Below are 14422 nucleotides of genomic sequence, written 5' to 3' on the forward strand. Positions count from 1 at the left end.
TCCATTCAAGTCCACTTAAAAAAAAAAAAAAAAAAAAAAGTTCCATGTTTTTAGTTTTTTGTTTTTTTTTAATATATAAAAACAAATTGTTACAAAAAACATTCTTATCTCCCCCCTCAAGCAATATAAAAACAAAATATGTAAAATTAACATAAATGGTATCGCTGAGTCCGTGAAAGTCTGAACAGTTCCAGTATAACCACGTTTAACCCCCACAGTGAATGGCGTAAACAAACCAAAAAAAACATCCGGAATCGCGGTTTTGGTCACTTCATCTTGCAGAAAAATTGGAATAAAAAGTGATCAAAAAGTCTCATGTACCCAAAATGGTGCCAATAGAAACTGCAGCTCGCCAACCGAAAAATAAGCCCTCATCCGATGGAAAGATCAGGTTTTTTCTTTGTAAGGGTACAAACACACACCGCATGTGCGAGATACGCATGTTCAAGCTGGGCAGCATATCCGCCCTGAACACCGCAGGAGGGAATGCCATCCGAAAAATCGCACCACATTGTAAAGCAGCGGCGGAAGAAAACAACAAAAAAAACGTTCATGCTTACCCCCCCCCCCCCCCCCTCCTCTTCTCTGCACGTAGTCCGGCCTCCTGAGATGACTTTTCCGGCCTTGTGACCGCTGCAGCCTGTGATGAAATGTCATCCCAGGAGGCCGGACTGGAGAGGAAGCAGGGAACTCTGGGTAAGTATAGCTTTATCTTTTTATTTTTTCTTACTAATGCCGCTGCAAATGTCGCAACACACACCACTTTGCTGCAGGTTTAAGCACCCCATTGAATTCAATGAGAAAACCCGCAACTGATGAGCTGCGATTCCGCAGCATTAATTGACATGCTGCGGTTGAGGAAACTCATGTGCGTTTTTTTTCGTCAGCTATTTTCCACAGTGTGGGGACGAGACTTGTTGAAATCTCACCCCCCCCCCCCCCCACTGCTGCTACTGTAATACGCTGCAGATTTTCCGCAATGAATCCGTTGCGGAAAATCCGCCGTGTTTCCGTAGTGTGTGTTCCTACCCTAAAAGTAGTAAAACATAAAAAAAAGTCAATATATAATTATCATACTGAACCGAAAAATAAAAAGGTTATGGTTTTCGGAAGGTGGAAAGGAAAACACCAAAGTGAGAATCCGAAAAAAGACAACGGCGAGAAGGAGTTAAAAAAAAATAAAAATTACAATTTTAATTTTTTTTATTTATTGATCTTGTAAAATATTCTAACATACCAGTTTGTCTATCGCAATGCCTGAGGGAGAGGCCCCGCTGTCCTGAAAGCTGCCATCTTTGATCTACTCGTGCCCGTCTTTACACTACTTTTACTCCGGTTTGCCCTCCTGTAATTGGTTCTTGCTCTTGCAGGGGTGTGTTGCATGTTGCAGCTGCTGGAGTACCTGGTGACGCTCCGTCATTACCCGTCAAATATCCTAATATTTCCTCTTGATTTTAACAGCCAACACCTCCCCCAGACCCGTGTCCGGTATGGAACGTGAACGGAAAGTGAGTATGAGACTGCATCGTGGTGCTCCTGTTAATGTCTCTTCATCTGACCTAACTGGTCGACAAGATACCTCTCGCATGTCAACTTCACAGGTATGAGTTAAACTGCTAAGGCTCATGGGTATAAAGGAACACAAGTGGCTTTTGCTTCTGAGCTTGCTAGCTGGCAAGGGTGTGATTCATACCTTCATCTCCGCAATGCTGTCTGTCTGAATTGCCGAGGGTTAAGGGAAATCTCCCCGATTTGGGTTGTTCTCCTTTAACTGGGCAATGCCTGCATTCAGAGTTTCTTTTGCTTACATGGTTCTGGTGATGCGCCTGTGGATTCTCGAGAGTTGCTGCTATGGTCTTTTCCGTTGTAAATGCCGGCAGAAGAAAGCTCTCCATAAAGCCACAGCGCCATCGTTGTAGAACGTCCTTCATGTCGCAACGTTTGTGGTGAATCCGCTTTTCATTAGGGCACTGCCACTCATTACATGTTGTACATTCTCCATCTAATCGAACGTAATGAAATGTTGCCTTTTAAAATGAACACCCCTTATGTAATCATGCCCTGAGAATGTTTTATGGCATTCTTCTTGTTCTGATTCTTCTTAATCTTTTAGGGTAAGGCCACATGGAACTGCCCTGAACCGGCCTCGATGCGGCCAATAACCGTGCTGGCACCATGTTCGGCACGGGTTTCAAATAGCCTGTTAATGGGCGTGCGTTATTGCGGGTAACACAGCCTTTTACCTGCAAAAGCGTGCGGCCCTGAAGGGTGTATTAATAGCTGCACGATTTTGCAGATATAGGGCCATTTCACCCGCTATAACACGCAGCCATTAACCGGCTATATCAAAGCCGCGAAAAGCATGGTGCCGCCGCGGTTGTTGGCTGGGTCAAGGCCGCACGTTGTGGCCTTGCCCTTACTCTCCTCTTCGTAGTTTCCTACATATCTTGTCGTTTTAATATTAGAACGTACCCCCTGGCTTAAAGGGTATCTGGCACTAGGACAGGTCTTTTTGAAATTTGGACATGTTCACAATGCTCTAATGGAGGTGAGCCAATGGTTTCACTTGCGCCCACTAAACTAGACCCAAAGTGCATTTGTGGAGGACAACACACTCTATATTCAAACTGATCCGTAGTTTCTAGTTGGGGTTCCTTTTTACACCGTGCCATTTTGGCCGTAAAACCGAGCGCCGATCAATGAGACCGCTCGTTGACCGGCGCTCGTTTGGTCCTTTCACAAGGAGCTATGTATGGGGACGAGCGCTCGTTACTACAGTCGCTCGTCCCCATGTATTTCCATCACGTCGGCAGCGCGTCTCCGTGTTTACACAGGATGCGCTGCCGACAACGATAATCATTTCTGCTGCATAAACGACCCGATAAACATCGTTCGTTGGCTGATCATTGCCCCGTTTTAATGATGGGGTTCATATGAATGCTCCTTTGCCCAATAATTGGCCCATGTCAATGGGCGCTTAGAAGCTCATCTCTTGTAGATAAGGGTTTATCTTTGTGACAGATGCCTTTTAAGTTTTCCTAATTGTACCAACCCCCTGTCAGTACAGTTTCTTATAATGGGTGGCTGCTGGGCTACTCCCTTTTTTTTTTTTCTTCTCTTCTCTACTTTAAGATGTTTCTACTTTTACATGTTTGTAAGTTTAATTAAAAAAACCTTTAAGCTGAGGTGCGCTCTAAAATCTAAACTTGTGCAGAGGACACTTAACTGGCGTGAGAAAATGGGGGTCAGTCAGGCACTTTCGTGTAATCAAAAGTCAATCTTACTACTTCATCTAAACCGTTGGCTTCGTTCAGTTGTCTGCACTGGAAGTTTAACCCAATGCCCAGATTCTCGCACAATCGCTCCTAAAGATCATCATTTAATTGGATTGCTTCTGTAAGCATTTTGATCCCCCATTGAACTCCCGGAAGGCGCAGCTCCGATGGCGTGATCATTATGGATGCAGAAATGCTTTTTGTAAATGGAAACGTCTAGATGTTCTACCATGTGGCCATCTAGGCGAACCGTGGTGCTCATGGTATGTGGTGACCTTGAGGAGAACGGCTAGAAAAGGTGGCATTTCTAGAATGGGTCTGGCGCGGATGTGTTTATTACATTCATGCCTCCCCAGTGAACAGACATAAGCAGGTAATGCAGAATCAGGAAGGTTTTAATGCATGGCGCGCTGTGTCGCTCTCTTGAACCACGCTGATTGGGCGCATTAGTATCAATCTTAAGTGTCAAATGAGAAATTCCATTTATGGAACCTAAATGGAGTTGACTCTGAGATCCTCACTTTCTCGGCCTCTGCTTCACTCTTCCTTCTGCCTGGCGCTTTATGGGTGTATGCTGAAAACACGCCGAAAATATAAAAGTATATCTTAAGCACCGTAGTTTTCTGGGTTGTTGGACAGTGACAAGCCGCAGTCTTTTCCCCACCTCAGAATAGCATTCCCTTCGAACATCTTGGCAAGTAGCTGCTCGCCCCAGTCTCGGTTGAAGGCAGCCCTGGGTGAGTGTTTAGAAAGCTTCCCTATGAATTGCAGCCGTTCGTTCCACTGTAAAAGCGCAAGCAGATTTCGCTGACGCGCTTGTTCAGCTACGTGTGGAAACAAACCTACAGCGGTAGAATTTTCTTATTCGGAATCAGTGTTAATTGTACCTTTTTAAGGAGTGTGGGGATCATTTTGTTTTTGTCCGGATTTGTGCAAACGCACTGGAGAAACGTGTCGGCTCACTGCCCTGACAAGCTGTCAGTTAGTTTGCATAAAGTCTTGAGGACTTGTAGGATGACAAAAAATGAAAGGGGTTGTCCACTACCGGACAACTGATGATCGATTCACAGGATAGGTCATCAGTATATCATCAGTGAGGGTCCGACACCCGGACCCCGCACCAATCAGCTGCTCTGGATGCCTGCGGGCACCCGATGTCATTGCATGGTATGCAATGTGCAGAGCCGGAAGCAGTTGGTTCCGTCCATGGCATAGTGACCGCACTACCGAACTGCAGCTCTGCTCCTATTCACTTGAATAGGAGCAGCTCGGCATCTATTCGGTGACCGGAGCCATCTGCTTCTGGCATGGACGTCTGGTGCTCGGAGGCAGCCGGACCAGCTGATCGGTGCAGGGTCCCGGTGTCGGACCCCCACCGATCATATACTGATGACCTATCCTGTGGATAGGTCATCAGTTGTCCTGTCGTGGAAAACCCCTTTAACTAATTGGCAAAAGTACATAAAGCGTTGCTTTGTTAAAGAGAATCAGTCCCGTCTTAAAGGCTATGTACACCTTTTTTAAATCAGACATTTTTATAAAAAATATCCGTGGGATTGGTGCAACTTCCTAAATACTTATTAAAAATTAGTTTTACTTTGAGGTACAGCTGCTTTGTATCGTGTGCGTGTATATAGAGCAGCTGTATCAGTCAGGTCAGCGGGACTGATGGGTTCCGTTTCAGCAGGTCGGATCGAGCTGTTACCGATCACATCTAAGTTCATGACTTAGATGTGAGCGATAACTGGCAGATCATACAGAGACGCGTAGGACCCGCTGATACTGAACCAGTCAGTGCCGCTGACATTTTTATTTAAAAAAAAAAAACGATTTAAAGGGTATACATAGCCTTTAAGTCTGTACAGCCTTGTCCATTTCAGTGAAAGCTGGTTCTCAACCAATATGGCTGCCATTACAGTAATATATGGAGTCTCGTTGAGACGGTGGCACAAATAATGGCACCTACAAGATTACTATAGAGGTTTAAAGTGGCATCTAGCTGAAGGACGTTTAGAAGCAGCATTGTGTGCAAAGTGCCGTGTGTCCGCTGTTCTCTGCCAATCTCCATCACTTAGTGGCAGTAATTCCAATTTGCTGAGAGCAGTTGACGCTCGGCACTTTCCTCACCATGCGACTTCTAAATGTCTTTTTAAGGTGGATTCCAGTCTTCAAACTCAGGGCTATATCTGCTTTTGCGTAAACGCTCTGCGTTTTAGGTACTTTCAGCGACAGATGAAAATAAAGGAGCTTAAATAAAATGCGTAGCACAGTTTTGAGCCCTATCGAACACCGATAAATGCATATATTTGACTAGTATTGTCTCCACGTCCGTTACGCGCCCATTAAAATGTATTCGTTTCTGTGACATACTGACCTGTAGCCCAAAATACATGGCCAAATACCTGCCCAATAGCCTCAGCCCCACTGCTTATGTGTTGGGTGTACTGCTCATTTTGGCACCCATATCTTTTTGTATGAGTAGTAAACAGAAACGGTTCAGATTCCAACGCTGCTGCTCTCTGGGTCTCCCATTGGTTCTCTTTTTACTGCAGTATGGGATGTGTCCCCTATAGTGACGCTTTCCTGATCTGTCATCAGATATGTGACCTGATGCCTGATAAATAACATTGTAGGGCTGTGCTATCACTAGAAACCAGAATGTCAGACAAGACACTGTTGTTCAGCTCAAAGCTGGACTGGCACTGTGCTGATAGAAAAGCAGCTTGGCAGCGCCGTGCCAGCTACAGTTTTTTTTTTTTAATTAAAACTTTCTTAAAAAAAGCACTTCAGATATGGTGCAACACATGCTATTATTGGAGAATAATGAAGAGGCTGTTGTCTATGCCTTGTGTATACGTGTTTTTTTTTTTATTTATTTTTTTTTTTAGTAATCGTGTCATATAAGGGCTGTCCGCCATCTTGGCTCTTTTTCCTCTCTGATGTGGCTTTCCTAATACAGTCTCATGGGCAGCCCTACAGCCTATATTTCCCATCACACTGCACTTTCTCTTCTTTGAGTCCTATCAAATTGCAGCAAGTTTAGTGACATAGAACTATTGTCCTTGAGTAATAAAACTCTACATCACGCTGCAGAGATTCCAGTGTATTCTATGAGATGCAGCTTTACAATGCTCCCCTGCCTCCTGCTTGTAGGAGCTCACAGCTAGAAACCTATCGATCGTAGGCAAGAGGCAGAAGTCTGGGATTAAGAGTTTTAAAACTATCCTGACACACACTACCTTTCTCTTATATCTATGCAACGTCTCCCATGTATTCAGCATGAGATGTGGCTTCATCCTGCTCTCCCTTACCTCTTGCTTGTGATATGTCTCTATCTGTCAGCTCTTACAAGCAGGGGAGATCAGTGTGAAGCTGCATCTCCTTGGAATACACTGGACTCTGCACATAGCAGAGACAGTCCCTGAAAGTCAGGGATGTTTAATAAGTCTGCAGCTAATCATTGTATGGACACAACTACTAGATCACTGCTCCCTTAGGGCACACATTATCTCTTAAGCAGCAATCTATTTGTGGGAGACTGACTTCCGATTTACACCGGAAAGCGAGCTCCGGACTGGTGGTCAAAATGAGTTTACATGAATGAAATTGTTTAAAATGTATGGATGCAACTGAGCTGGGAAGAAACAAATTACATCGCTAGAATATTGGTGTTGACTTACCATTAAATGTCCCAAACATTTAGTAGAATGACTTTTAGCTTATCTAGTATCCATCCCGTTCCTTCTCTCTCCGTTGCCTCGTTCTCTGTCCCCGTTGACTTCCATCCAACATGGCCGCCGCTGTCTCAGACTTGCACAGTGAGCGTAGTCTGCAAGTGTAAGACACGCCCCCTCCTCCTTCACTGCCCTTTGAAGTGTCAGTAGCGATAGGCCGGCGATGACATCAGCGATGGGCCGGCGATGACATCAGCGCTGGTCCATTAGAGGGCAGTGAAGGAGGAGGGGGCGTTTCTCAGACTTAAAGACTACGCTCCCTGTGCAAGTCCGAGACAGTGGCGACCATATTAGATGGAAGACCACGGGGACTGAGAACGAGGCAACGGAGAGAGAACCACCAAAGGGATGGACACTAGGTAAATTAAAAATCATTCTATCGCTAGTTTTTTTTTTTTTTTTGTTTTTTTTTTGTGGGGACTAGAGGGTCACTTTAATTTTCTACTTGCCTTTAAGACTACTATACAAAGCATTTTGTAATGTGTTGCACAACTCTTTTTATATGCTTTCCGCAATACTAGATGGATTTTGATTATAGGAATGCGATTTTATAAAACAGAACTACATCTAAAAGTCAAGCAAACCAACCTCTTTTGCCATCACATGTATTGGCTTTTAGCCCTCCATTGCTGCTGGGGGGATTCTGGTGTGGTCATGGAGACCTTGTGTGGATTTGGACACCCAGATTTGATATCTGCATCCTACATGTGGGGACATCAATGTACTTGGTGATTCGGATCTACACACGGACTCTTGATGGGACATTAATATGTGATTGGTCGGCGTCTGACTCCCCGCCCCCAGACGATCAATTGTTCCTGAAGGGGCTGCAGTGCTCGTACGTGCGCTCCTTCCCCTTATCTTCCTTTACTGCTCACACTGAATCACCGACACACTTGTAGCGGCGGTTCCCAGTATTACAGTATTCACTTGAATAGGAGAAGGTTGTAATATTGTGAACCGCCGCTACAAGTGTTTCATCGATTCACAGTGAGCAGAAGAAACGCTCGTACGAGCACTGCAGCCCCTTCAAAACCGCTGATCTGCGGGGTTTCAGGGAGTCGGACTCCGACCGATTACACATGGATGGCCTATCCTGAGGATAGGCCATCACTTTTCTGGGACCGGAAAACCCCTTTAACCTAGCACGTGCATCCTGCCGTTTGAGTCATGCAGACTGACTCTGGCTGGGGTCTAGCTTTAGTATAGTTCTCCACCCCCATTGCTAGAATATGAGGGTAGAAGCGTTCTGCTTCTTTGACCCCTGTTAAAGTTTTTGGTCTCTGAGGAGCTGAAGGGTGGTAACATTTGAATTTATAGAGTATAAGGCTATGTTCACACCTGCGTGTCAAGCTTTTATTTGTTTTGTGGAATAGGAAGTCCTACAGCTTTCTAATATAATTCTGCTCACATACATTACCTTTCTCATACTGGTGTACAAGAATAGTCAAGCCCACATCTTACTACATAGTATATATGAATAGACTAAATATGGCGGCAGTCATGTGACCCTCCGCCCACACATCATGTGACCATTAGCATTCAGGTAACACTTGCAGGTTGATAGTATTTTACTGAGGAGCATAAATGATGATGTATTTCTACCTACAGCAACGTCTCATCCCTGTCTTTGTAGAAGTGGCTCTTAGGCTGGGTTGACACGAGCGTGTTCGGTCCGTAAAGGACGGAACGTATTTCAGCCGCAAGTCCCGGACCGAACACACTGCAGGGAGCCGGGCTCCTAGCATCATAGTTATGTACGATGCTAGGAGTCCCTGCCTCGCTGCAGGACAACTGTCCCGTACTGTAATCATGTTTTCAGTACGGGACAGTAGTTCCACGGAAAGGCAGGGACTCCTAGCGTCGTACATAACTATGATGCTCGGAGTCCGGCTCCCTGCACTGTGTTCGGCCGGGACTTGCAGCCGTAATACGTTCCGTCCATTACAGACCGAACATGCTCGTGTGAACCCAGCCTTACATTCTTCTCCTCCTCTGTTTTTTGTATTTTTTATTTAACAACATGACAACATCTCCTGCCGTTTTATACAAGTAAATACATTCAAAGTGAAGGAGTTGTTAATATCCCCCATTAGTCCTATCGCTGTTCCTAAGTGAATGTTAGGGGTCATATGATGTGTAGGGGTCACATGACTTGACGCCATGTTTAGTCCTATTCAGTTAGCCTGTGAATACATTATACAGGACTCATCTGTGGGTTATACCATTCTACTGTGACAGGGGCCTCATGCACTATAATAAATGTATGTGAGCAGAATTTATACTACATGGACATTAGAAAACGGTATGATTTCCTATTCTACAAATAAAAAAAGCGGACAACCCCCTCTAAAGGAACACGCCATGAAAAACAAGACCCTGTTCTATCTAGTGCAGGGCCTGCGGATTGCCGCGTGTATTTCTTTGGTGTTCTTTAAATCTTAGTTGTGCACTGCCCCCGGTGGTAGGCAGAAGTGTTTCCCGTTTTCCTGGAGTGTTCCCTTTAAAAAAATTAAAAAAAAATTCTCCTGGATGGAGCGAGATGTGTGGTTTTGATCTTTGGAGAATGCCACAAACCAATTTTTTAAAATTGTATTTCTTTGTACCATAGGATTTCTGTAATCGAGCACAGTATAAAGGCAGCAGTTTATTGATTCTTGCTCCAGCTGTTCAGCCTTGTCATTTTTCCTATTCATCGCTATTCCTCGTCCCCATGCATGTGACTTTTCTAAACCGAGCGTTTGATGCTATTGTTGTAAAAGGCTACACGTGTACATCAAATTTTTTTTGCCTACGGAAAAAGCTGCTGACGTATACACTAAATGTAGGCTGTGACTATGATGACGAATGCATCATATAGGTAGGCATCAGACTGTAATGGTGTCCGTTAAACGGATATGTCGTGAACTGGGGTTATGAGTCTATAATGTACTTGTTGAACGGATACTATTTTAGTCTATGGGTGAAAAAAAATCGCTTTGCAAATAGTCATGATTCTAAAATCTCCTACGATTTTGCCTAAGCATATCAATATATCTCCATGGTTACAGACTACAAATAAACCCAGTGTAGTCTGATTTGTGATGTCACTAGGGATGAGGGGTTCAGCCTTTCAGTATCTTGTCATCTGTGCTCCATAATGACTGTCTTGCCGGTGTTCCTGAAAAATCGTTTAATTTCATATCCATAAAATTGTTATCCTCTGCATTGTACTGACTAACGTGTAATACATTGAAGATAGTTACGACCTCCTCCCTTTGCAGATTCCCAGTCGGGTGGCTTCCAGTGGTTTCCCTTCAACTGTACATCGATGAACACATTCCCTTGTGGAGAGGCGGTTATGTGCATGGCTAATCTTTCACTAGCAAAAAATAAAAAAAATGAAAAAAGGCACAACCACAGCAACAAAACACAGAAATAAAAGCAACCAAATCCAAACGGTGCTTTACATTCTTTTTACCAAGATGGCGTTGTGGAAAAAAAAAAAAGACAAGCTAGCGAAGCTTTTGGGAAAAGATGTGATGCCCTTTGGGACTTTCGACCACCAGTGCAGACTTTTAAGCGCCAAATACAGAAATGCCATTTTATTTTACTTTTTTTTTTTAGGTGCCCTTTTTATTCTCCACATGGTTTTTGTATCTGTTTTTGTTAACAACTTTTCATGAATAAATGTGCCAGATCTGTCTGTCTGTCTTGCTTCTACAATGACCGTAATGTAGCATGAGCGAGAGCGGAGGGTCGCTGGTAAGACAAGCGAGGCTTCATGTACAATTATTATTATTTTTCCTTTTTTTTTTTTTTTTTTTATAAACTTTATTTAATTCTTTGGTTTTAGTTTTTTACGCTTTTCTGTTTTTATTGGGGATAATAAAGCATTCCTAGATAAAGGGGTAACGTTCATGAAGCACTGGCCATCACAACACCTTTTTCGGTGAAATCCCTTTTGATGTTCTGTGAGGGATTTGTATTTTGGTTTTTTTTTCTCCCCCTTCCCTCCCCACCCACTGTTATTTTTAGGACATATCATTTTGACTGATGCCTTTTGACTTCATATCAAAAAAAGGAGAAAAAAACCCAACCACATACACTTCCATTTTGTAGCCTCGCCGTACGGGAGTGCGGCTTTAGACCATTTAGATCTCACCGTTTTGAGCCTCGAGTTGTCACGGTAGCAAGTAAAAGGTGAAAGCCACTAAGTGTACGTAGAGGTAACTTTTTTGAAATTGTTCATCTTTGTCGTCCTTCATATATTAGGCAGCACAGGCCCTTGTTAGAGGTGTAAATTCGTAGGACCGGCTACCCATACTTGGGTTGTGCAATATTGACGAATGTCTAAATTTTGTGGGGGAGGGGAGGGGGGATCGGGCGGGTTTCCAATGTTTGATGTGGTCTTCAGCTGTGTTTTTAAAGGTAAAATTTCCTCTTCGTTGAGTAGGCTTGACATGACTTTTATGGTACAGGATGCAGTTTGTTAGATGGATATTTACAATAGGTAAGGCTTTGTGTTCTTGTTGTAAGAATGTTTATTACCAGTATTTTTAAAGTGTGAGGATCGTCATGGAAGGAGTCGAGTCGTCCGTGTATGCTAGTTACCATGTAATATTTCCGCATGTCCCACGTGCTCTGTACAATTCTTCACGACGTGCTTTTCTCTGTAAATATCTGTGAATGTCCTGTTATCTAACCAACTTTTTTTAACCACTGTACACAAGGTCTTTACATAATGTTTGACAGCAATTACAACGGAGGGGAGCGCTCGTTCCCTCGTTTGCCATAACGACCGAATGTTTTCCTGGGATCTTAAGAAATCCTGTACATTGATACTTATTGCTCAGAAAACAATTTGTATCACTACTGTATTTGTGTACTTTACAAAGTGTGTAAATAATAAATTCGTAACTTCTACAATTCTGTGTTTTTGTATTTTTTTGGGGGTCGGGTTTAAGGATAAACATTCCGAGATTTTATTTTGAAAGGTGTACATAGCCTTTAAGTCCTATTACATTTATTATACATGGTAAGCATGTTTTCAAGGGGTGCAGGATAAAACTTGGCCATATCTGTGCAAAACTTCTCAAACTATAAGCCAAGCCGGTGTGTACAAAGATATACACAGTATAATGATACTATGATCTAAAAAGTGCAAGACTATAGGAGTACTGTGTAGTTGGAGGGCAGCCCCAAGGTACCCCAGTCTGATGATATTTAATAGATCTCAGATGATAAGGGTAAGTCCACACAGGGTGGAAAGGTGCAGAGTGAATCCGCCCTGGTGGCCGAAAAGAATTCCGGCTGAAAAACTGCAACCAAATTGTGCATTTTTTTTTCCACCTGTAAAGTATGGCGAGACGTCCTGCTGCCCTGGGATGACGACGTTTCATCCTATGCGACCGCTGCAGCTTTCACATGGGATGAAACGTCATCCCAGAATGCCGGCCTGGACGAAGCAGCGCAGAATTCTGGGCAAATATATGATTTTATTTTTTTTCCTGAGTTGCGATATTTGCAGCGGGTTTTACCTCTCCATTGAATTCACTCTGGAAATCCCACAACAACAAAAAGCTGTGATTACGCAAATACAATTGACAAACTGCGGATTAAAAAAACGCACCGAAGGTCAATTTTTGATAGTTTGTTCCTTTTTTTTCTGTTCCGCTTAGTTACGCAGAGTGTGGATAAAATTTATACTGATCTCTGCTGCTACTGCATTATGCTGTGGATTTTCTGGATTTAAAATCCACAGTATTTGCGCTACGTGTGAACCCGGCTGTAGGATCTGGAGACGTTAATTCACAATTCGGGCCCCTTTGTTGCAGCGAATTAAGTCTATTTTTCTTTAAATGTAGGGAACCATCTCCGTAGTACTGCTCATATTGTTACACACACACACACACACACACACACACACACACACACACACACACACACACACACACACACACGTTCCGGAACACCCTCATAACTTTTGAAGGGCTTAAGGTAGAGGGTTGAAATTTGGTGGGATTTAATGGGGTCATAAAATCTACCAGTTAACGCCAAAAAAAAAAACACCCCACCCCCTTGGGGACAGCAAAATCTTAAATGGCACGGGGGGGGTCGAGTTGGGGCTCATTTGAAAGCTCTTTCCAATACGAAAACCATTCCACAATCGATTTTCAGATAGGATTTTTTTTCGCTGAGCTATTTAACTTTAAAGGTATCCTCTTCATTATCGGCTACTGCCGTTGTTAGCATTACCTAAAATGTGTTTGCGTGAGCTTGGGAATGTCACGTCAAGGTGACTTTAAAGTACAATCGGCCTCGGCGATACGAAATGGACCTTGTCTACGATTGTTAGGCTGGGTTCACACGACCACATTAACGTCCGTAATGGACGGACGTATTTCGGCCGCAAGTACCGGACCGAACTCAGTGCAGGGAGCCGGGCTCCTAGCATCAGTTATGTACGACGCTAGGAGTCCCTGCCTCTCTGCAGGACAACTGTCCCGTACTGTAATCATGTTTTCAGTACGGGACAGTAGTTCCACGGAGAGGCAGGGACTCCTAGCATCGTACATAACTATGATGCTAGGAGCCCGGCTCCCTGCACTGAGTTCGGTCCGGGACTTCCGGCCGAAATACGTACGTCCGTTACGGACGTTAATGTGGTCGTGTGAACCCAGCCTTACATGATTTCACGTTTACACCTTTCGGTAGTCACTTGTGAACTTCAGAGAGCGCTAATTCAGAGTAATTTTCATTTTTGTACATTTCTATTGTCATATCACAAAATGCGTTTGACCGAAACGGAAAGGATGACTTTATTGATGATGAGAGGGCATGGCGAAAAAAAATAAGGTCCTATCGAGAAGTAGCGGCTTTATTCAATGCAACTTATCCTATCCGTGATCCAATTTCATTGTCAACTGTTAAAAGAACTTTTCATCGTTTCCAAATAACCGGTTCAATTAAAGACGCACCAAGATCCAGAAGACCCAAAACATGCCAGTAATGATAAAAGCTTTAGATGTTCTGGTTACTGTACATGATAATCCTCATACATCTGTCTCCAGTGGAGCACAACAAAATGATATCAGCGCCACCTCAGTCCGTTGAATTGTGAAGCAGCATCATTATTATCCCTATAAAATACGTCTAGTTCAGGAGCTATCCGAAGAGGATTATGACAGAAGAGTGCAATTTTGCGATACAATGATGACACGATTTGATGATTATCAGGTTTTCAACTGGACCTGTTTTTTGGATGAAGCTACATTTGAACTAAACGGTTTTGTAAATCGAGAACATGAGGCATTGGGCAGAGGAAAATCCACATTGGATGAGAGACCGTCCTACCCAGTATCCTCAGAAGGTTAAAGGGTTGTTCCCATCTTCATAAATGTAGCTATTAAGCTCACCCTTCTAAAGTTAATC

General features: G+C 43.6%; 1 protein-coding gene across 5 annotated transcripts in view; it reads left to right on the forward strand.

Moving 5' to 3' along the window:
- Nucleotides 1-11917, forward strand: part of CSNK1D (casein kinase 1 delta) — a 30427-nt gene extending 18510 nt beyond the window's left edge. Inside the window, exons 8-10 of one of the 5 annotated variants that reach the window (XM_075845807.1) lie at nucleotides 1462-1601; nucleotides 9621-9869; nucleotides 10273-11917. In XM_075845807.1, the coding sequence (XP_075701922.1) occupies nucleotides 1462-1601; nucleotides 9621-9869 (389 nt within the window). In that variant the 3' untranslated portion in view covers nucleotides 10273-11917. Of the gene's footprint in view, nucleotides 1-1461; nucleotides 1602-3944; nucleotides 4013-9620; nucleotides 9870-10272 lie in introns of those variants that run through there. The other 4 variants (XM_075845808.1, XM_075845810.1, XM_075845811.1 and 1 more) reach the window with 4 other exon arrangements.
- Nucleotides 11918-14422: the final 2505 nt, after the last annotated feature.

The sequence above is a fragment of the Rhinoderma darwinii genome, chromosome 13, assembly GCF_050947455.1.
Source record: "Rhinoderma darwinii isolate aRhiDar2 chromosome 13, aRhiDar2.hap1, whole genome shotgun sequence".
NCBI classification, from domain to species: Eukaryota; Metazoa; Chordata; class Amphibia; order Anura; family Rhinodermatidae; genus Rhinoderma; species Rhinoderma darwinii.